We start from the raw sequence: 23,843 nt of genomic DNA, 5'->3' as shown, positions 1-23,843 counted from the left end.
CAAGTCCAAAGTTGCAAGTCACAGGTCATATCACTATTGCATAGATCCTTGTGATGATTTTTATTAAAATCGGGGAAAAGATTGAACTCAACTCTCTCCTAAGATTGACTTCTTTTCTCCCTTCCCAAAATTTTCCTTTGTCTTTCAAATGCCAGCACCCTGCATGATCACAGTGAAAAATAGAGTGAGAAGGGTTGAGAGGCTAAGAAGGAGCAGGGCTTTACAATATGGGGATACCTTCTGGCTGTTCCCGTATCTTTGGGTTGTATTCACAGTTGTAACCATTCTACTTTAGACCATAAATTGCCTGGGTTGCTTCCTTACCCACCCTACCATGCAGTGACTAGGAAGCAATTTCACAGAGCTGTGAGTGTTCAGGTAGCTGTCACTTGGGGATCAATGGTAGACCAGATATACTAGAGCTAAATTTTCTCTTCATCCTTCAGTGGGTATCTGGAGCCCTTCTGAGCAGAACAGTTTCTGAGAGAGCAAAGGAGGCATCTCCTCCATCCTCCTAGGTTGGTAGATCACAAAAATTTCTTGCTAGAATTTCCACATTTTTTTCCCACCTAAATGAAAGGTCATAACTACTCCTACTAATGAAAGTAGACTCCAAGTGACAGTGGGAGTAGAAGAGAATTTCCCCTGCACAAGAGAGGATATGACTGTTCCTTAGTTAATGACTGTCTCATTAGTCAACACTTTACATTTACAATAGTGAAAAATCTACTATCCAACTATTTTGCATGTTAACAGTGTACATCTGTCAATAATGAATGCTGAGGTCTCTGACTTGGGCAGACCCTTTGTGCATGTAGAAAGGAAGCTCATATTGCATGATTTTTCACTGCCCAGGAAAGGAGAGAGAAGGTGCAGTTTCCCTGAGCCTCCAGGGTATCAGATGGTGTGGAGGGGGCACTGGAGTGGGGCTACCAGGTATGGGATGCTACCCAGCAGGTCCTTGGGCACTGAGGTTGAGGCAGTAGCAGCTGGTGTCCTGAAAGTGGGCCATCCTCATGTCAGGGGAGGGGCAGAGATCCCAGGGTCTATGTCCTGCTCCCAAACCCAAGACACGGCAAGAATAGGCTGGGTCATGGTCAAAAGGAGCCCTGAGATGGGGCACTTGTGTGCCAGGGACCTATAGGATGCCATGTCAGGTGACCAGCACCTGTGGATCCCCTAATGCTCCCTTAATGCCCTCTTCTGGGTGAGCACAGATGTGAGTGGGGCAGGCTACCTGGACAGGGATGGAGTGAACAGGGGAGTGGCCAACAGCAGCTGTATTTTAAGGTTGAGGGCAGAGGTGAGGCCTGGCTGTCACAGTCTTGGAGGGAGCTCTGGATTGTCAACTTTCATGGGAGAGGTGATGGGGGTTAACATGGGCAGAGCCACCTAGGGAGAGCCAGATGATGATGTCTTCAGGGACCTGTGGGGGGACCCAATGAGCAGCATTCACCCTCTGTGGCACCTAGGCCCTTCCTCCTGGTGGACAGCAAAGCTACCAAGGGTGTTTTGGGGTCATTGAGGAGGTGAGCCAGGGCCAAACATCTTATAAATATGGTGAAGGCTGGAGAGGGAGGAGACTCCAAGGATTGGGGGAGGCAGTGCTTGGGCTACCCTGTCTCTGGAGGAATGGGTGGCCCTCCCCTGTGAGCAGCAATGGGAGCCAAGCTCTCCTGAGGCAACATGGAGGAAGGGGAGGTGGTGGTCTCAGGTGATCTAAGGACTTCTTCCTACTCATAGTACAGGTGAGGATGTGGTTATCCTCCATTTCTGCATAATGTCAATATTCCCATAATGATCTGGTCTTTGGAACCCAATCATATCAATAAGTGAGGTTAAACTCTCAGGAAAAGAGGTTCTATAAATGTGTAGTTTAGAACCTTCCTAATTCTAGATTCTAAAAATGTTTTTATTTATCTCCACTTTCTATTCTGCATTAAAAAGCATTAGTTGAGACAATCCTACCAGTAGATTTTTTGGTCAAGTCCTCTTTTGTTTTCTTCAGATATCTGAAGCACAATCTCATAAATTACCTACACACCCATCAGTACAACACAGGTAGTGTGGGAATCATTTCTTTATTATATATTCATTTGGTGTCTGATCCTTACTCATATAAATAGCAAGAAGACTATGATTTTGCTCGTAGATAGGCATTGTTATATTTTGTCCAACTGTTCTATCTCACTTGAATTTCTGTATTCTTTTTTTATGTTTTGTTTATAGCTTGACCAACCTCGGCTTGGCCTTCCTTCCAGAGACTACTATGAATGCACTGGTATATATAATGAGGTAATAAATAAATAAAGCAAATAACCTACACAATGATCTGATATAAACATATAAATAATGAAAAAGATGAAGGCCAAATTTACACTCAGCCTTCTTATGTCCTTCACTCAGGACAGAAACTTAAAATCATATATAATAGAGATAACCAAGCTCTGGTGGCACAACACCTAAGGCATTTGACTGCTAATCAGAACGTTGGTGGTTCAAACCCACCAGGCACTCCATGAAAGGAAGGTGGGGCAGTCTACTTCCGTAAAGATTTATGACCTCAGATACCCAGTGGGGATCACTGTGAGTCGAATCAACTCAATGGCAGTGGAGTTTTTTTTTTTTTTTGGAGTGATGGCTAGGTTCGGTAGAGTGAAAGAAGATATTTTAAGATACAAAAGGAGCCTTGAAATTCTTTGTGTATTGATTCTTGGTATTTAAATGTAAATTATATGACCCTTTGTAAAAAGTCAGATTTAAATGATTTAATTAACCTTTAAATTGGATCATTAAAAAAATCAAATGGTTATCATAGTCTAGAGTGGAGCTAAGTAGGACCAGGGAATAGTCTAGTGAGAGACATCATTCTTTGCAGACCCTTACAGAGCCTTCTGACTTGACTTTCAAAGGCTATTTTCGGTAGACTTTCTGATCTTTGTAAAATGCACTGCCATTGAGTTGCATCCAACTCATAGCGAACCCTCCTTAGGTTTCCAAGGTGGTATCACTACAGAGGTAGATTGCCCAACCTTCCTTCAGAGGAGCGACTAGTGGATTTGAACCACCAGCCTTCTGGTAAGCAGTCAAATGCCTTAGGCACTATGCCACCAGAGTAGGCACTTCAATTTGTATATTAGTTAGGATACTTCCTAAGCTGCTGTAACAAAGAGACCCAAAACACAGTAGCTCAAACTGTATCTCCTGTTAGAATCAAGATGTAGGCAAGCAGTCCAGGTGAGGCTGGATGTTGGGATCCATGGCAATGTCTGAGTCCCCAGCTTTCTTTTATCTTATTATTCTAATATTAACATCCTCTGGTGCTTTACATAGGAGCTCTGGTGGCGTAGTGTCTAAGGTATTTGATTGCTAACCAGAAGGCTGGTGGTTCAAACCCACCAGCCACTCCTAGGAAGGAACATGGGGAAATCTACTTCCATAAAGATACTGCTACGGAAACCTAAGGAGGTGTCACCATGAGTCGCAATTAACTTGACAGCAATGAGGGTTTTTTTTTTTTTTTTTTTTCAGTGCTTTACATTAGTATGTTTGGTTCATCAAAATTGGTTCATCTGTGCCATGTACACATTTCAGGTCACAGGGGAAAGAAAAGACAGAAGGTTGTGAGCAAGCAATTTACATTTGTATAAGTGATGGAGAGGGTACATACTTCTCTGCTCATATTCCATTGGTTAGAACATAGTCAAGTGGCCACATCTAAATGTAATGGAGACTGGGAAATGTAGTCCCAAGCTAAATTAAAAAAAAAACAAAACTCCAAACTTACTGCCATAGAGTCAATTCAGACTCATAGTGACCCCATTTCTGAGGCAGTAAATCTTTACAGAAGTAGATAGCCCAGTCTTCCTTCCACAGAGTTGCCGGTGGGTTTGAACTACCAGCCTTCTGGTTAGTAGTCAAATGCCTTAGGTACTACGCCACCTAGGTAGTCTTAAAAACCAGTTGCCTTTGATTTCAACTCATGGCAAAACCATGTGCTTTAGAGTAGAACTGTGGATAGAGTTTTAATAGCTATGACCTTTCCAAAGTAAATTGCCAGGCTTTTCTTCCTAGGCACCTCTGGGTGCATTTGAACCAACATCTTTCAGTTACTAGCTGAGCACTTAACTGTTTGCACTACCTAGGGATGCCTTTGCCTTGATAAAATTCGGTTGGTGGTAAGGGAATTTCTGTTAGTAAAAAGAAGAATGAGAGCATGGATGCCACAGGACATTTAGCAGTGATGCCATAGTTTCAATCCACTGATCTAGGAAACACTGCAGTTGAAGTCAAATAACATAGTAATGCTCAAATCTAGAATCAGTAATAAATTTATGGAAATCTGAGGCTCAGACATTTTCCCTAGGGCACTTAACAGAATAGCAGTAGAATAGAAGGTAAAACTTTTGTCTCTGTCTCTTGCCTTTCCTTTATATCATCCCAAATTCTAAAAAGTAGCACTTCATATTAGCTTAGTTCTTTAGGTGAGCAAAACGATAGCAAAAACTCAGCAACATAATCCCTTCTAGCCTGGAAGTTATCCACTCAAAATAGTTACTCTTCAATGCTCTTCAATGATTGGGATCAGACTAGCAAACATACTGCAAACTCCTTGTCTTGTTCTACTTCTCTAATCTATATGACTATATTATCTCAACTACTTCTAGTTCACTTCAGAACTTAGACTCCTTCTTAATTTAATGCTCTGGATTCAAGTAAACTCCTTCTAGTTCAAGGGAATTGGCATATGAGATGAAATGTATGTGTCATCTCAGACTTGAGTAATTACCAAAATATTTTTATACCCTCCTTCTCTTTTTTAAATTCATTTTTCTTTTAAGAAGATATTTAACTTGAAAAAAACCTGTTTTCTCCTTATTTCCTGATAATAGTTGCTACTCTCCCAATCACCACCACCTATATATAGTACCTCATTTAGTTTCCTTTCCATCCCCAGCCAGTTCTCAAATAAAAGTTAATTTCAGTTTCTCCACTACCCTGCTATCTGAAAGAAATTAATCCCCTTAAGTCTTTTTTTTTTAATGTTTTATTGCTTTATTTACAAAAACAAACAAATGAAAAACTTGATGAGAAGGATAGGCTAACAAAATAGCATGTAATGCAAAAATTAAAAAGGTGGAAGAATTCTTAATATCCCTAAGTATCAATGGTTTCATTTGATTATCTCACAGATTTTTACATAAGCCATTCCCTCTGCCTGGAATATTCCATGCACACAGCCCATCTGCCTAGTCTCCCATCTGCCTAGTCTCCTTACTTTTTGCCTCACCTTAAATCTCAGTTTAGATGTCACTTTCTCATGAAGTTCTTCTCTGGAACTTATCGCTAACTCAAGACACCTGTGTGCTCTCATAGCACTTGAGTTTCTTTATAATTGTTTGTTCAATGTCAGTTTGTTCTAAGAAACTGTAACCTCAATGGGAGCAGCACTGTATTTCACTTATTCATTGTTATATACCCAGTACCCATTCTCAGTTTCTGGCCCATAAAACCAAACCAAACTCACTGCCATCAAGTCAGATCCAAGTCAAAGTGACCTCTCCTTGGGTTTCCGAGATATCATTACAGAAGTAGATTGCCCAACCTTCCTTCCGAGGAGTGGCTGGTGGGTTTAAATCCCTAGCCTTCTGGTTAGCAGTCAAATGCTTTAGGCACTATGCCACCAGAGCTCTGCCCCATAGGAATTACCAAATAAATATTGATGAAACATCAGTGGATGAATGGTTGAGGGGCAAGAAGGAGAGGAAGAAAGGAGGAAAGAAAAGGAAAAAGAAAAGACCTAATCTCTCAGAGGTCCTTCCTCGATTCCTCAACTTGATTTTTGGATAAGTGTGAGATCTAAGGCATCAACAGCTAAGGAAATAGGTTTACTAAGCCTAGATTACTTATTTTAACATAGTCTCAGACTGATCTGACTCAAACATTTTACAAACTATATCTCTTTTCCTCTTCTCAATCCTGCCTTCTTAGCCTATGTTTTAAAAGCTGGAGCTGAAGGAGGTACATATTGTCAGCACTGCTGGGTCTGATAGAGTCCCCAGTATTTAGACTGTCATTTTCTCTCTCACTGTTGCCATCTCTTGTCACATCCATTCTGTGCCTGCCCAAGTGCTCTTGGAGGCTAGCCTTTCTTAGAATTCACCCTTAGTTAAAAGAAAATCCCTTTGATGCATCCTTCCTTTTCCTGGTCCTTCAGGCCCCTAGAGCATGGAGCTCTTCCCTTGTGCCTCCTTCTTGGCCCCCTTTCAGACTCCCATGGCTCTGGTTCCTAGACTTTGACTTCTCTATCTGGAAAGGATCTAGATTCCATTGGTCCCCTCCTAGCTGCTTGCCAGAAAGATAAAGGCCCATTAGTCACTGTCTGCATCTCTTGGGATGACCTCTGTGGCTTTGATCTCTTTAAGTTGGGGCTTCACTCTTTTATTATTTTTCGACATTTTCTATGCATTCCTGGCATCTGAGCTATCTCCCTGTGCAAATACTGCCCTTCTGATCTCCCATGGTTGATTGTTCTAAAGAGTGTACTACTTAGTGTAAATGATCACCTCCTATGCCTGACCATTGTTGCACTGGAAGCCATGGGAGTGAGTTCAATTCTAGGCCCAAAAGGGGACTAGAGGCCATAGTCTCAGGGTTTTTGCTAGTCTCTATCAGCCTAGTAAGCCTTTTTTATTATTATTATGGTTTGGAGCTCTGGTAGCATAGTGCCTAAGGCACTTGACTGCTCACCAGAAGGCTGGTGATTCAAACCCACCAGCCACTCCTCAGAAGGAAGGTTGGGCAATCCTACTTCCGTAGTGATACTGCCTTGGAAACCCAAGGAGGGGTCGCTATGAGTCGGGGCCAACTCGACGGCAAAAACAACAACAAACAACAAACCATATTTTTATTCCCCTCTATCCAGGATCTCCTATACTGATCCCTTTCCAAGTGGTTGACAATGGTAGTTGGGCAGTATCTAGTTCTTCTGGCCTCAGGATCGTGTAGACTGAGGTTTTCATGGTCCACTAGTCACTTGAACTAATTGTGTCCATGTGTCTTTTGTTTTCTTCATGCTTCTTTGCTCTGAATGAGGAAAGACTAATTGTTGCACATTAGATAGCCATTTGCAAGCTTTTAAGACCGTGGTCACTACTCACCAAAGTAGGATTTAGAACAATGTTTTTGTGTAGTATGTTATGCCATTTGGGCTTGATGTCCCCTATGACCATGGTCCCGACCGTGGAGCCTCACTCTTGGCTCATTTTTCTGTCATGCTCGGTTTGCCTGAAGTATAGTCACATAGTCATTGGATCCCTTCCTTTTGCATTTCACATTATTTTATTAAAAATAATCAAAAGAGGTTTTAGGGGTTCACATTGGGTCATCAGATTTTTTGCCAAGGAAGGTGTTAGTCTGTCTTTGACCAGAGAAATCTAGCTTCTTCACCTATAGCTCTAGCCGGAGATTTTCAAATTACAGTGTAGTCCTGGGTTTTAGAGATATGCCTTGGATGCTGGTGATGAGGGAAGGTCAGATCCTCTCTTTAGTCAAGAGAACAAATATGATTATTTATATTATAGGGTGCTGTTGCCTGAGAATACTTAGTAAACTATAGCTGTAAGCTGGCATCTGAGCAGCCTTGGCTTCTCAGAGGTGTCATTGCACCTCACCTTCACTATGTTGGCTCCTTCCAGCAGATGCCCACTTCTTCCAGTTCTAAACATTCACTCCCTCTTTGTCCTTCCACTAAGTGTCATTCAGTTCTCAATGCATTTGCTAAGCAGAACCAAAACCAAACCAAACTCACTGCCATAGAGTCGATTCTCCTCATAGCGACCCCTCCTTGGGTTTCTGAGGCAGTATCTCTACGGAAGTGGATTGTCCAACCTTCCTTCCAAGGAGTGGCTGATGAGTTTGAACCACCAGCCTTCTGGTTAGCAGTCAAATGCCTTACACAGTACATCACCAGAGCTCCATTGCTAAGTAGAGATAACGGAAATAACCCAATAAATCAAACATAGATCTCTCTGGTGAAATCATTAATTAAGCCTCATTTCTTCATGTTCTCTGATCCTTCCTTTGGGGGAATTATTCTAATCATAATTCTAAAACCAAACTCAAGCACATGGTGACAGTAGCACCTACAAGTACTAATAAGGACCGTTTTCATGCTCAGAAACACTTTATAGGCTTTTAATACCCTACAAATGGAATTTGTGTGTTGTGACATTCATTTGTCATTCACAGTAGTAAAATGACTTGTGTTGTGACATCACTGCATAATGGAAATAGAAAACTCATTTGTTTTTAAGAACTATTTCTTACTTCCTTACTTAAACTCAAAACCTAATCTTTCTCTTGTTAAAGGCATTTCTGCCTTTAAAGTTATTTGTTTTCATTCTCCTACTTTTAAATGTTTTATTCTGGGAAATGCATATTATATTCGTCTGATTATCATTCTGAATTTAAATACCTCAGTTTCCTTTCAGTTTATATACTTTCCTCTCAATGAGAGATAGAACATGCCTAAGGCAATCAAAACTCAAAGATACATGTTCTCATATTTTTCCATGACAGCATTATACATTTTATTTTATAATTAAAGTTACTCATGCACAGACTTTAAGAGCTAAATAAGACATTGGGGAATTTAGCCCAACTGCTCATTTTACAGGAGCTCTGGTGGCACAATGATTAAAGCATTTGGCTCCTAACAAAACGTCAGTGGTTTGAACCTACCAGCTTCTCCAAGGGAGAAAGATGTGGCAGTCTGCTTCCGTAAAGATTTATAGCTTTGGGAACCCTATGTGGCAGTTGTATTCTGTCTTATAGAGTCTATGAGTCTGAATCGACTCAATGGCAGTAGGTTTGGTTTGATTTGCTTTGCTCATTTTACGGAGGAGGAAACTGCGACCCAAAGTGGTTAAGTGACTTACTTTAGGTCATAAACTTGAGGGTATATATGTCAGTTAGAGAAAATTAACTAAAACAGTAGAGAACTACTATGAGTTAATTTTTTTAAAATAGATTTTATTTCTTTGTGGATTTTTTGGGGGCGTGGGGAAGTGGGGAGGTGGAGCTATCCTAACTAATAAGTTCCATGGCTGAACTGGGCACAGCTGTTTCCAGGGGTTCAACTGAGTCATCTGTCTTTTTCCTCTTCTCAAAATTCTACTTTCATTATTGACTTCCTTCTCTATCAATCTATCTCCATTGTGACATCGAAGACAACCGTTGGCACCTTTGCAATCCAGAAAAAAAGAAATTCCTTCTCTCCTAGTGCCTTTTGATTTCTGAGGAACATAAACCTGGAAGGCCCTGCTTGAGTCCTATGCTCTTCCAGGGGACTGGTTTCTCTGGCTAGCTGGTAGAGCCTGCCCATCTCTATGGCTCAGAAAGATAGGTTCCCTGATTGACAGGTCCACCAAGAGGAAACAGAAAAAGAGAGTTCTGTTATGAGAAGATGAGGATTAGCTATTATAAGCCACCATGATCCACTCGTCTGATTGTCCATCTAGCTTTCTTTCTAGATGGTGCTATTTCTGAAAAAAAAAAAAAAAAAGAAAAGAAAAAAACCTGAAAGAAAATTTTATTTGAAAGTCCTAACTAAGCCAGCTCCTGTGCAGGACAGAAGGTGCCACACAAGAAGAGGCAAACATTATCCCCTTCCATAGGTTTCTAATCTAAAATTGATATTCATTCAGGAATATAGTAGCAAAGGTAGGTCCATAAGGTATAGGAGAAGAATGAATTTTTTAAAAATATTGTAAAGGCAAAGAAACACTAACTAGCAAACCTAAAATAAGGGAAATTTTACATCAAAACTGCCTAAAATTTAATAAACTAAAAACCAAACTCACTACTGTTGAGTCAGATCCAACTCAAGTATAAGAAGTCAAGTCACCAATAGGAGACTAAGAGACTTTGCCATAGATGTGTTGGAAAGCAGGAGAATCATATTTCTCATCTCATTCTAGGTGGAAAAGGTCTGTATTGACATGGAATTAATATTCTAATTGAAAGAGAATGCAAAGACACATAAAGAAATAAAATAAGTTGAGATAAAGCATTATACAGGAGATTTTAAAAGGTGATATGAATGGGAGTAGTAATGAGTGGGTAATTTAGGCTTGATTACATTTGGTTTTGTAAAAGATCACTGGCTGCTGTTTGAAGAATGGGTAGTAATGGAAGCAGAGAGATCAGGGAGCAGGCCACATGGTAAGCCAGGTGAAAGGTGGTGGTGGAATGGGATGATAGCAAGGGAAATGGAGAAATGTGAGCAGACCTCGACTGGCTTCAGCAGGTGGTGCTCTTATAGGGAAATTGTTCTTGTACTTTAAACTACTCAGTGGCTATATTGGGAATGATATATGGTGAGCTAGTGACAGGTGTAACACACGACATGGACTTGATAAGATCGATCCTGCAAGGGGAACTGCTGACCTCATTTTATTACCTGGGCACCAAGTGACTCATAGTCAGAAGGTTACACACAGTCCAAGTATCTTTTTTTAACAAAATATGTTTTGTTGTTGTTGTTGTTGTTGTTGTTAAGTGCTGTCGAGTTAGTTTCCACTCACACTCATCCATTGTACAATGAAATAAAACACTGCCTGGTCCTGTGCCATCCTCACAATTGTTGCTATGTTTGAGCCCATTGTTGTGGCAGTCCAGGAGCTTTTTAATTTGAGACTTAGTGACTATGACAAGAAATTGTTTTAAGATCTAATAAATCCAGTTTGTGAAAACAAACAAAGGAAAACGATATGTGATTTCCCCAAAATATGCAATTAACCATAGCCATTCTGTGATAAGTTGTCATATGAATCTCCAGGTTCTCATTAATGGCCTAATGAAAGCTACAGCAATTCCCATGCTAGGCCACAGTAGGTCCTCCTGTGTCCTGTGTTTCTCCTGCTCCAGAATCTTTCTGGGGTTGGGGGTTATTTTTTTATAATATGATTATGTTTTTATGTTTTAAGTTTCTTGTAAGCCACAGGAAGAGCTATGTCTGCAGTCCCTCTTCAGGAGCAAGTCTTTCCATGCTGCTTAAACTGGACCATCTTTTCTGCATTGTATTTTATTCAAAAAATGGGTGTCCCATGTGTTCCCTAGGAAACTTCCTATAACACTATTGCATATTGCCCATCATCCAAAACCAAACCAAACTTGCTGCTATTGAGCTGACTCCAACTCATAGTGACCCCTTTTGGGTTTCCGAAGTGGTAAATCTTTATGGAAGTAGATTGTCCAGTGTTCCTTCTGCAGAGTGGCTGGTGGGTTTGAACTGCCAAATTTCTGATCAGTGCCTCAGAATACCACAGTTCTGTGACATATCATTTTATGCTCCCACTTTATGCCTTTCTTCAAAAGGAAGGTAGATTAATAAGAGCTGGATGTCCCAAAACAGAATATTTGGAAGTGAAACTCTGGATTCTTTGGTAGTTGGCACACTAAGGTACCAAAATACTAATGTATGTGGCTGGATTGCTTTCTGTTCCCTGCATCTTGCTTCCTCTCATTAGCAATGACACTAAAGTTTACAGCACAATAGTCAGATGGCTGTGTTCTCTTCCTGTTTTTCAAGTCTATTAAGCATCAGCTTTTTTGCTAGGAAGACAAGCAAACCCACTCCCATCAAGTCGATTCTGACTCATAGCAAATCCCATTGGGTTTTCAAGTCTGTTAATCTTTACAGAAGTAGATTGCCTCATCTTCCTCCCATGGAGCAGTTGGTGAGCTTGAAGCACCAACCTTCTGGTTAGCAGCCAAATATCTTACCCACTACCATGAGAGTTCCTTTTTTTCCAGGAAAGAGAAGCTCCATTTCTAAACATCATTGCTTGGTCCTCCAAAATGAAGATAGCACTAATCAGAATAACAATTTATGGTTTTGAGTATCAGTAAATATCATTTAAAAACCCATAAAATTACTTTTATGTGGATTTTACCCAATCATTTAAAATGAATCATCACTTTGAACCTACTATTATAAGTACTGGAATTTACAAAATTGAATAAAACAAAAGGAAGGGGCTACATAGATGTTTATGTGGGATCTTTGACACAGAAAGGATCACTGAATTACTCTTTCAAGTCTTCAAAACAGCATCTTTATGACTATCAAAAGAGCTGTCTCTCTCTGGCTTCTGTCCTAGGAATTAATTGTTCTCTCCATGACAAAAATAAATAAATAAAAAATTCTATTTCAATTTTTAAAAAATATCTTGGCCAGTGAACTTTTTAAATGTTAAACTATTTTTTGATTGCCTTCTCCTCAAATTATGACTATCCTCATTTGACATTTTAAATATCTAGAAGAATCTCAAGGAAGAAAATTAAAACCTTAAGGTAGAATCATATCTTGTAAAAAGTACTTAACAGTGGCAGTATGCCTGGGTTTTGACAACCACTGGATTAATTTGGAAGCCAGGAAATTAGCAACATACTAAGACAGACATTGTTTTAACCCATAATATTGCAGTAGTTACTGGGTAATAGAGCTTATTAAAGGAGTAGCATAGTCCATGTCACTATATTAAATATTCATACATCTTAGAAGCCAGTGGTATCATATGCTTCCAGTTTTCTGGGAAATTTCACCAGCTCAGCAGGCTAGAAGCATGATTTAGTGTCCTTGTGCTTACCTTATGCCAATTTCTATAGTCTTTAAACACACCTTTTAAGGATACAGACACTGGAGTAGAACCAGTTTGCAGAGTCAACAAAGTGCATAAGAGGATTCTGGTTATTGTTCTCTGATCTCATTAACAACAACAACAACAGAAATATACCACATATACTACAGAAAATCTCGGTAGATTAATAAAGGAAATTTCAAATTACCATCTCCTTTATAGTAGAAATTCCTTGATGAAGGCAGATGAATTTATATGCTTTGAAATACAGTTAATTCAAAACACTTCATGCTTACACTTTGGAGTAGCAAGTCCCATGAGGTATGAACTGACATATTTATTTAGTTCAAAGTGAAACAAAAATTCTGATTACCTTTTAATAGAAAGAATGGAATTAAGGATATACATTCAAGTTACCTTAGATGTTCTGGTTTTAATGCAGGCCCACAGCTAAAAAATAATTTGCTCTATGGAGTAGCAAGTCCATTGATAGGGATGCTAGTTAGCCCCAGCATTGCAGGGAGTCCATGAAAAAGAGAGCCCCTCTCCCGGGGGAAACTGTTGACTTAGAATTTAGCAAAGGTCACAGAATGCCATTAAATGTCACTTAAGATTGTTTTTTTGATTTACAAATCCACAGCTACTTCGCACATTGTGCATAGTATCATGCTTGATAAAATAATGTTTTCATTTCCCTACTGGTTTTAGGTTTGATCCTCTTAATGAGTCAGTGTAAATTCAGATGTACCTATGCACACACAGTGAATATAAATGCGCCCTTTTCACTGATAATTAATTGGTAGGTAAATAAAACCCTCTTGAAAATGGAAAAGTTAAGCACTGTTTAACTTTCCTTTATATTAGCCTTGTGAACAAGTTCTAGAAGCATAGACAAGCCCATTTGTTCTACCTTGTTTTGTGTATCTTTCCTAATAACATTTACTTGCTGATAGGCTGATACTGGGAACTTCAATATTGAGCATATTTTATTGAGATGATGTTGTTGTGTTGTGATGTGCCGTCGAGTCGGCCCTGACTCATAGCGACCCCTCCTTGGGTTTCCAAGGCTACTGGTATCACTATGGAAGTAGGATTGCCCAACCTTCCTTCCGAGGAGTGGCTGGTGGGTTTGAATCTCCAGCCTTCTGGTTAGCAGTCAAGTGCCTTAGGCACTACGCTACCAGAGCTCCTTTTTATTGAGATGGGTTTATATATATATATATATATATATTAATTGCTGATAGGTAAGAATGGCTAGTAAATAGCAATGATTTAAGACTTCAAAAGCGGAATTCCATTTCCTGGGGAAGTGGATTTCCACTCTGAATTTGAACAAGGCCTTTCTATAATCTCTAAGAAGGAGTTCTGGTTGTGTAGTGGTTACAGCATTTGACTGTAACAATATGGTTGGTGATTTGAACCCACCAGCTACTCCATGGAAGAAAGATGAAGCAGTCTGCTTCCATAAAGGTTTATAGCCTTCAGAACTATGAGTTGGAATCTATTCAATGGCAAGGAGTTTTTTTTTTTTTTTTGGATACCCCGTAAGAGCTGGTGGCGTAGTGCCTAAGGCATTTCACTGCTAACCAGAAGGCTAGTGGTTCAAACCCACCAGTCATTCCTTGGAAGGAAGGTTGGGTAATCTACTTCCATAGAGATACCACCTCGGAAACCCAAGGCGGGGTCACTATGAGTTGGAACCGACTCGATGGCAGTGAGTTTGGAGTTTAGTAGTATAGCTTTCACAAATTTATGATGTATGTGAGGATAAAATAAAAAGAATTTTGAACTCTTAGCAAACTGATATCTAAACATTGATCTGCATAGATGGGTGGACAGGCTGAATGATCAGGTATGTCTAGGCAGGGGGTAGTGTGCTCATGACCATGTATAGGGTTGACAGATGATGTTTCTACAAGTGTATTTGTATGTGCTATAAGAATGTCCAGGTCTGTAGTAGAGCAGACAAAGGACAAGGTTGGGGTGACTTCTTGGCCATAGCCAGCTACCTGAAAGGAGTGAGTATTTGGACATGTGAACTCGAGACCATGGGTGCAGGGGACATCAAGACCAATTGGCATAACATACTACACAAAAACATTGTTCTACACCCTACTGTGGCGAGTAGCAACTGGGATCTTAGAAGCTTGCAAGTGGCCATCTAGATGCAACAATGGGCCTCTCCTTGTCCAGAGCAAAGATAGTGAAGAAAACCAAAGATAAATGGAAACATTTAGTCCAAGGGACTGGTAGACAACACAATCCTCAGCCTATATGACTATGAGACCAGAAGAATTAGATGGTGCCTGTGTACCACCGTCAACCATTTGGAGGGGGATCTATGTAGGAGATCCCGGATAGAGTGGGAGAACAATGTGGAATAAAACTCAAAATCATAAATAAATAAAAAGACCAGGTTTACTGGTCTGATAGACCTTGGTGAGACCCCTGAGATCCTGGCCCCTAGCTACCCTTCAGGTCTGGATTTGAAGTCACTCCTGTGCTTCCAGCCAAATAATAGGCATATGGGCTGAACATTTACATTAGGTAGATACACTACTTGTAGCCATCAATCGTGGGAGAACATAAGGGCTGTGTATGCACAGGGAGACAGCTGGGAATGGGAGTGCATGGGAGGGAAGACACAGGGAAGAGGTAACTAAGAGGAGGAAATGGGAAGAGAGCTGTTACATTGTGGGGAATTGCAGTCAATGTCATGAGACAAAATGTGTATGAACAGCTGTATGGAAAATGAATTTGTTCTGTATACTTGCACCTAAATTACAATAAAAATTTTTTTAAAAAAAGTAAATTGATATCCAAATCTATGATACAGCAAAATTTCACAGTTAACAGGAGCAGATTAGGGAATTAACTAAAACTCGTAAGTGTGTTTTGGAGGAGTTCATGAGAACATACATAATCTTATGAATGGCAACACATCTGGCCTGAGGGGACAGATATAAGGATATCTTGATCATATTGTATGTGTTTGAGGCCATCTTTTAAAGAATCATTTGAAAAGTAGCTATAATATACAAGAGCAGAGACAATCTGAGAAAAGAGAATTTGGCAAAGGAATTTATTATAATTTAAGAAAAAAATAGTATATGTTATTGCTTGCTAAGTGTATTGCAACTGTATTCTTATTAAGAAAATGTAAAATAACTTGACTGAAAACTGAAAATGATAAAATCTCCATGACACAACATTTATAAATTACTTGGTTCTTTTAAAGTGGTGTTTTATTGCTGTTCTCTGATTCAAAGACACATTGACTGTCTAAGAATCTACACAAATCATTTCTTTTAGAATTTAGGAGTTTCTAACTCACTATGCTTTATCTGTCACCAAAAGTTAATATTGAATTTAAGAAAGAAAAGAAAAACTTAAGCATCAGAAGAGTATTTAGAAGGTTCTCCAATAATTTATTTCTGTATTTTTCCTCACAGGCTTGTAAAGCATATGTGAATTTTATGATGGCTGTGGCTAAACTGATTCGTGAAGAAAAAGTTCTGCCCATCGATGACAACAAGATTTCCTCAGAAATGAATAAAGTTATGGAATTAGAAAAAGAAATTGCCAATGTAAAACACATTTTCTTTGATACACTGAATAATGTTTAGCTACTTGTTTTTCCCTCTTCCTATCATATTTTAAGGGTGAAAGTTGAATTAATTCCATGCAACTTCTTAACCAAGTGCTAAAAATGCATAGCTCTTAGTGGATCATTGACTTCAAGAGGACCTTTGAAACTGCAGAATTATCTAGTAAACTGGGATTCTGACATCCAAGAGACACACTAAATTTGACAAATTAAACTAGGTACCTTTAAATACCTATTGTGAGTGGGTTATGTCAAAATTCTACTATTTATAGTCAAACTATTGTCGAGGTACTCTTGAAATTTAATTGGTTACTATTTAGAAAAGCTGTTTTAGGTTTTATTGGTACAAATTTACTTTATTTCAGAATTTAGGTAATCAGAGAGATTGTCTCTATCGTTATGAAGCATCACTTTGCTATGACATTAACACCTGGACATAGTCACATGACAATGTGATGGCACTGAGTTGGGATTATCAGGCTGCTGAGTTCAGGAGAGATCAGGTGGGATATTTGCAGCAAAGTCTAAGGGATATATTCCTGAACTTCCTCTGTTCCCAGATGAAACTTTGGAGTCTGGGTGGGTACTTACTTCTCTGACATTCCTCTAGTACATCCTGCAGTCTGAGTTAACTCTGAATCTAAGCAGCATGAGGTTATTGATTAACTCTATGATCAGGTTCAGTGGAGGATCCACAGGGCTCCCTCTTTCCATGCAAACTACTGTTTGTGCCCTTAAGTCCCTCTGACACTGTGCCCTGAAGTTCTCCATTCACTTGCCACTGCCATTCTGACCTCATCAAAGTCTTGAGAACTATAGACATGTGAGGGAAATCTCCACTCTTGGAACCTGAAATCTCCAATCAGAACCAGATTGTGCTTGGAGCTGCAGCTGGATGAATGACACTTTGACCAGTCACACTGGTCCTGTGTTCATAACAGAATTATTAGAAGACAACTGTCAAGGTTTTTACTACTTGCACTTCCCCAAGCCATGTTCTGTCTTGCCAGCCTCAACTCTGTAGCAGGTCTATATTATTTGTGTCTGTACTTTCTCACCTCTCCCAGACTCCAGGATTGGGATGTCTGAGACACCTTTGAATCACTGTGTGTCCAGCACAGTGTTGCATGCAAAAGATGTTCAACAAATAATTTTTTTAAAAAGACATGACTAACTAAGGGGCCCCAAAGAGGAAATTGGAGCCATTATCACTGAGAAATAATTTACACTTTTAAACTTCACCTTTTGTCTCTTCTTTCTTTATCTTATTTCAATTACTAATGAAGGAGTTACTGCAGTTTTCTTCTTTTCTTCCTAAATTCAGTGAAAAAAAAAAATTGGATGCTGTTGGAATGTAGGACACTGAATTGGCTAGGCAGGATGAGAGGACAATCACAAAAGCAGATGTTGTTACTCTCCTCAGATAACTTACAACTTAACAGTACTACTCAGTAAGAATTTTCTTTGTGTTATTTGCCTAAATTCTTGGAGAGATTATTGACACTTGAGAGGTGAGGGCTGAATTTTAACTGGAACACTGAGTGGAGGCGGCGGGGGGGAGATAGTATTGGCAAGATAAGTTACACATGCCTATATTCAAGAAACATTAAAATATGAAACATCTGCAGGCAAAAAAAGAGCAAGCCATTAACCATAGAAGGAAAGAAGATTGTTCATATTACTTACGTGTTTGGTCAGGTATTAAAATATGAAAAGATACGTAAAGAATTTTAAACTTGACACTGCATGTAAAATCTCTTAAATTTTACCCTGCTTTTTGATATGCCAAAATTACAAAGTAAATACAGCATTTGTATCAAATTAGGGATATCTATCCCTATTATATGACCATACTTCTGGAAAGAATTTTCAGTCCTAAAATAACAATAAAAATTTAAATCTGTAGGCTACAACTAAACCTGAAGATCGAAATGATCCAATGCTTCTTTACAATAAAATGACATTGGCCCAGATCCAAAATAACTTCTCCCTAGAGATTGATGGGAAGGTAAGTGGCAAGTTTTATGTTTCTTGCTGTGCCATTTCCTAAAATGAGACCATTGAAATGCTGTTTCCTAAAATTCATTTTTTTTTAATTAATTAAAACTTACAGAACTTCAAAATGTGGATGACACCAACCATTTGATTTCATGACATCACCCCAAAAAACTCATTTGAAATCGTTCTGTTTATATTAAGCTACAGTTAAATTTCCAAGGTAAAATTTCTCAAGGCAATTATAATAGAAGAAGGTGAAAAATCTTTCTGAGAGGCCAGTAAGTTACCTCATTTGAATAGCCAAACAATAAAGGCACCAGATTTCTTTTTAATTCTTGAATAATTTATTCATAGAACTTGATATGTTGTTATTAAAACCATCTATGGAGATCTTCAGACAAAAGATGGAATATTAGACCCCAAATGATAAGAAGGAAATTTCTCTCTTAGATTCCATTTATACACAGCAGTTGATGCCTTTTTGCTGATATATAATTCATTAGCTAGTACTTAATAATCTACTTTGTGGCCTGTGCATTTATTCTTGTGTATTCTTGATCAGATCAGGAAATGAAGAAGTATTCATAGGAAGAGGTACAAACCACCACATTCAGTGATGGGATTCTCTTTTGCACTACATGTTGTAAACAAAGACATTAAGGGCAGGGCATAACCTATTGAGTTAAGCATTTCTCACATACAACATTTTTATATAATATGTGCTTAATAAATACGTTTTGAAAGAATAGTCTGAACCACCAAAGGAAATCAAGAAAAGTGCATAGTACTTACTTAGTAAGTGATCAGTATATTTATGTGTCTGTATATATGTATAAATACTTTTTTTAAGTGACATGGATCAATGCATTTTCTTTTTGCAGTGTTCCCTCCCCTCCCCTCCCACCCATGACAACCAACAAAGAAAGTTTCCCTCCATATATAAACCTTTCCTTGACTTTCCACACAATAAACTAATACTATATTTGTCCTTCTGTGATTGACTTATGACACTCCACATAAGTCCTCCAAGTTCATCCATATTATGCAGTGTTTTCAGACTCTACATTATTCTTTAGTACTGCGTAGCATTCCATTATGTGTATGTACCATAGTTCGGTCATCCACTCTTGTGCTATAATAGAGATAAGTCCCTTACCAGATATGTAATTATTAGCAAATATGAATTTGTTGCTGTCATTTTTGTTATGTGCTTGTGGTGTCAATTTCTTTGTTCCATATAATTTTCTGTGCTGAGCTCACTTTTTTTATGAGTCATGTTATCACTTCCTTAGTTGCTACTGTTTTAATATTTGCTGAATATTTATGCTGGTCCTCTTTTTTGACGTGAAGTTTTATCATTTGTTTTGAGGTTATCCTGTGATTTATAGTTTTCTTCCCAAGTTTAGAACAGTCCATTCTATCTTGTAGTTGTCTTGACTTCCCTACCATCTAGAGTTCTGTAATGACACAGTTTTTTCCCTCCTTTTGGTTTGTAGTTGTCCTCATTTGTCAATGTTTCTGGTTCAATGTTTCTGATGTCTCTGGTTCCCTGTTTACAATCTTGTAGGCTTATTTACTTTGGGTACTTCCATAGCTGGGTTGGTTTCCGGGTTATATCATCATGTGCGTTAATGGTCAGTTGTTGGCTGTTGTTTCTTCTTTGTCCAAAGGGCTCCCTTTAGCATCTTTAGTAAGGTTGGTTTGGTTTTAACAAATTACCTTAATTTTTGCTTATCTGGAAATGTCCCAATTTCCCCATCATCTTTGGGGGACAATTTTGCTGGGTACATAATTCTTGGTTGGAAATTTTTCTCTTTCAGTATTTTATATATACTATCACATCATTTTCTCGCCTGCATGGTTTCTGTTGAGAAATCCAAGCTTAGTCATAATTGGTTGCCCCTTGTAGATAACTTTTTGTTTTTCCTGTGCTGCTCTCATGATTCTTTCTTTGTTTTTAGTTTTGATTAAGTTTGATGATGATATGTCTGGGTGATTTTCTTTTGGAGTCTATCCTGTTTGGGACTCATTAGACTTCCTGGATGAATATATTCTCATCTTTCATCATAACAGAAAAATTCTCTTCCAACAATTCTTTGACAATTTTCTCTGTGATTTTCTTTTTCTCTTCCTATTCTGGAATTCTGATCACATGTAGGTTATTCCTTTTGATGGCATCCCACATGAACCTTAGGCTTTGTTCATTTTGTTTTTATCTTTTTCTGATTGATCCCTTTCCAAAGAAGTGTTCAGGTATTTGCCTTTAATCTCCCTAATTCTGTCTTCCATTGATTCAATTCTTCTCCTTTGCCCATTCAATGTGCTATCTATTTCTGAAAATTTAGTATTAATCTTCTGGATTTCTGTGTGTAGATTTTGTATCATTTCTAATTTTTCATTTATTTTGTCATTTTGTTCTTGTATTTCAAAATTGTTCTAGGGTTTCTCTATGTTTTCCTTAATCTGTCTCTCAATTCATTGAAGTTACCTAAATATAATTCTTTTGAATTCCTTATCAAGGAGTTCCAATGCTGTGTCTTCCTCAGGGATGTGTTTTGGGTCTGTATCCAGGTCCCTTGCTTCTCCTGCTTTATCTTGCTTCTTTGTGTGGACTGTGATGCTCTGTTGTCTTTGAGACATTGTGACATTTTTGTGTTTATATTTAATTGGTGATTATACGTTGGAGTGACTTGCCCACGATTTTCATTTTCTTTGTTTTGTTTGTATGTTATCTATGCAAGCAGGGTACTGTGCTCCTCTATTCCCTAGTTGACAGCACTTATACACTCACCACATGTCTCCTTTCCTGTTGTCAGCTTCTTGTATGTCTCTGCCACGTTGGCAAACAGAGCCTATTCTTAGGTCCCTGGAATCCAAATGAGAATGCTATCACTTTAAAATCCAAAATGGTTGCCACTTGTAAAGATTCAAAATGGCTGCACCCTTGGTTACTTTAAATATCCAAAATGGCTGCCACATGTAAATAATCAAAATGGCTGCACCCTCCAGACAGCGGAAGGTCAATAGCTCAGGTTGTCTCCCTCCTTACTAGTTTCCCTTCTTAGTCATGGGCCACCAGCACAGTCATCCCTGCAGCCCTTGGTGACCAAGGTTAATCGTTAGGTCAATTCTCAGGTCCCAACACCACTTGGAAATATTCAGGCTGTTGGTCCCGTCAGAGTAGCTGACAGTCTGCAGCTCTTACTGTCTCTGTATTCACTGTTTTCATTCAGGTCTTTCCACTAGTTGGTGCCTAGTCCACTTCTGCATAGTTCCCTTCAACGCTCAGTCAATTGGTTTTTCTTTTGAAGAGGGTCTGTGTCACATGTCTGCCTATTCCTCCATCTTACCGAAGTCTCTGTATTTATATATATATTTAATAGTAGAACCTAAGATATTGATAATCTTAAATATTCTCAAATGCTAAAATATGGGATTATATAAATCAATAAGCTTTGTATAATCTCCACTTTGCCTTTTCTTATATTCCATTTGTGAATGAATGACCACACTTCTCATTTAAAAAATAAAGAAGTCAAGATTCCTTTTGGCAACAATAAACCTATCTTCTAAGCACAAAAACTGCATGAGGAACCACTGTAGACCAAGCATAGATAGTTTAAAATGTGATGTTTGTTCAGTTTTATTGAACCATTTGTTTTGCACAGATAGTATCACTACTTCTGGTTTAAACAGGAGTGTGTTTTCATTTACAGCAGGATCTCCACCAAGACATACTATTTTGTCTTAATGGTTATTAATATCTGCTTTCAAAAGATAAGCACTATATTTCATTTTTTTGTTTTTACTGAAATATGTATGTATTTCAATAAAATATATACATATTTCAATGTTTGCATAAAGCAAGGAATCTATTTTTTTATGATTTAAAAAATCTATATAGCAAGACAATTTTTACATGCATAATTTAGTGATAATAACTATATCCATCTTATAGGAAACTGTATTTTGAAAGCAGTTTCTTTTGATGTTTTTCTTTTATTTTATTAGACCAAGAAGATGCCATTAGTCTAATTTCTGGTTGTGTATTCTCTAAATTCAAACTTTTATGTCTTAAATTCAGCTTTCTGAATAATCATGCTTCAGAATTAATTTTTATTCAAAAATTGATTGAAACAATTAAGAAGGAAAAATCCAAACAAATATCAAACTGATCATGCTGTAATTATATAATGATATAACTGGCACCCTTTAATGTTGAATTCTTTAACCATAATTGAATGTTGCAACCAAGAAGAGAAATCTGTAATTATTGAATGTTTTATTCCTGCTTTTTTCCAGCCATTCAGCTGGTTGAATTTCACAAATGAAATAATGTCAACAGTGAATATTAATATTCCAAATGAGGAAGATGTGATTGTTTATGCTCCAGAGTATTTAACCAAACTTAAACTCATTCTTACCAAATATTCTGCCAGGTAGGTATGTCAGAGTGCCCATATTCTCAAAGTTTGCATTTCATATCACTCTTTAGAAGCTTTGCAGCCTCATCTTTTCTGTTGCTGGGTGGTGGGTTTTTTTATACAGAGATCTTCAAAATTTAATATCCTGGCGGTTCATAATGGATCTTGTAAGCAGCCTCAGCCGAAACTACAAGGAGTCCAGAAATGCTTTTCGCAAGGTGAAGAAAAAATCTCTTTTCTTAAGACTTAAAGCATAAAGAGATACATGGTTATGCCATGTATACCGCTAGAATCTTAGAACTTTGCTAAGAGACAAAATGCCAACTCTTGGCTCTTTTGCCTATATTTAGGATGTGTTGCCTGGGAAAGAAATCTGTTTTCATGGGCTTTTGCCATCTTATGATTATCTACTGTGGCACTATGATTGCATTGCAGTGTCAGGAGTTACATCTGGTTATTGGAACCATTCATGAAAGAATACTAGCTTGATTTTGGTTGTGCTAAAAATAATTGCAGTTGTATCTTCCTCAATGAATGTAATTTTCAGGTGTTCCTAGCACACCAGACACAGACAGATGGATTCCATTCACATGGACAGTTTTATGAGAGTATGCCTACCTGGAGATAACCTTAAGGTCTTTTCTTAGGCTGGATCTACATTATTTCAACATTTTAGTCCTATTGTAAGGGGAGAAGTTAGGAGAGATCAAGGAGGAAGGGATTCTAGTTAACTTACTGGTTGGTATCTTGAAAAGAAAATCACTCTCTGATTGATTGAAATTTTTCAGTTTTTACCCTTTAAAAGAAAATGTAGACAACATTTTTTAAATTAAAGAATGCTAAAGTGATATTCTGCTCTATTTCTCTGACCTAAATTACTCTTACTGGTCCTTAAATTTATACAGTTCTTCTGACTACACTAAGGAGCAGAAATGTGTTTTCTTGTATACCAGATGTCCTCTCTGGTACAGTTCCTGAACATTACTTTCCATTTTTGTTTATGTGGTGGTACAGTGTTATTTTTCTTTCTTTTCTTCCTCTTTCCCTCACCCCCACCCCCCAAAGCTGTCTCTGAGCACATTAACTTTTAATTGCCAAAAGTTCTACTGGAATATGCTACTAAAAACATATATTTCCAAATCATAAATGGTCCAGTCAGATTGCATTTTA

The 23,843-nt window shown here is 38.3% G+C and overlaps 1 protein-coding gene across 1 annotated transcript in view; it reads left to right on the top strand.

The window, feature by feature from the left end:
• The window catches only part of MME (membrane metalloendopeptidase), a 137,345-nt gene that overhangs the window by 59,528 nt on the left and 53,974 nt on the right, over positions 1-23,843 (top strand). The window contains exons 7-11 of the mRNA XM_007943564.2: positions 2,230-2,295; positions 16,097-16,231; positions 18,158-18,259; positions 22,552-22,688; positions 22,798-22,891. Of these exons, the coding sequence (XP_007941755.1) occupies positions 2,230-2,295; positions 16,097-16,231; positions 18,158-18,259; positions 22,552-22,688; positions 22,798-22,891 (534 nt within the window). The remainder of the gene's footprint in view (positions 1-2,229; positions 2,296-16,096; positions 16,232-18,157; positions 18,260-22,551; positions 22,689-22,797; positions 22,892-23,843) is intronic.

Source organism: Orycteropus afer, unplaced genomic scaffold (genome assembly GCF_000298275.1).
Source record: "Orycteropus afer afer isolate SDZICR_OR568_19922 unplaced genomic scaffold, OryAfe1.0 scaffold00109, whole genome shotgun sequence".
Taxonomy (NCBI): domain Eukaryota; kingdom Metazoa; phylum Chordata; class Mammalia; order Tubulidentata; family Orycteropodidae; genus Orycteropus; species Orycteropus afer.
Note: the sequence above shows the minus strand (reverse complement) of the source record. Positions and strands in the feature narration are given on the sequence as shown.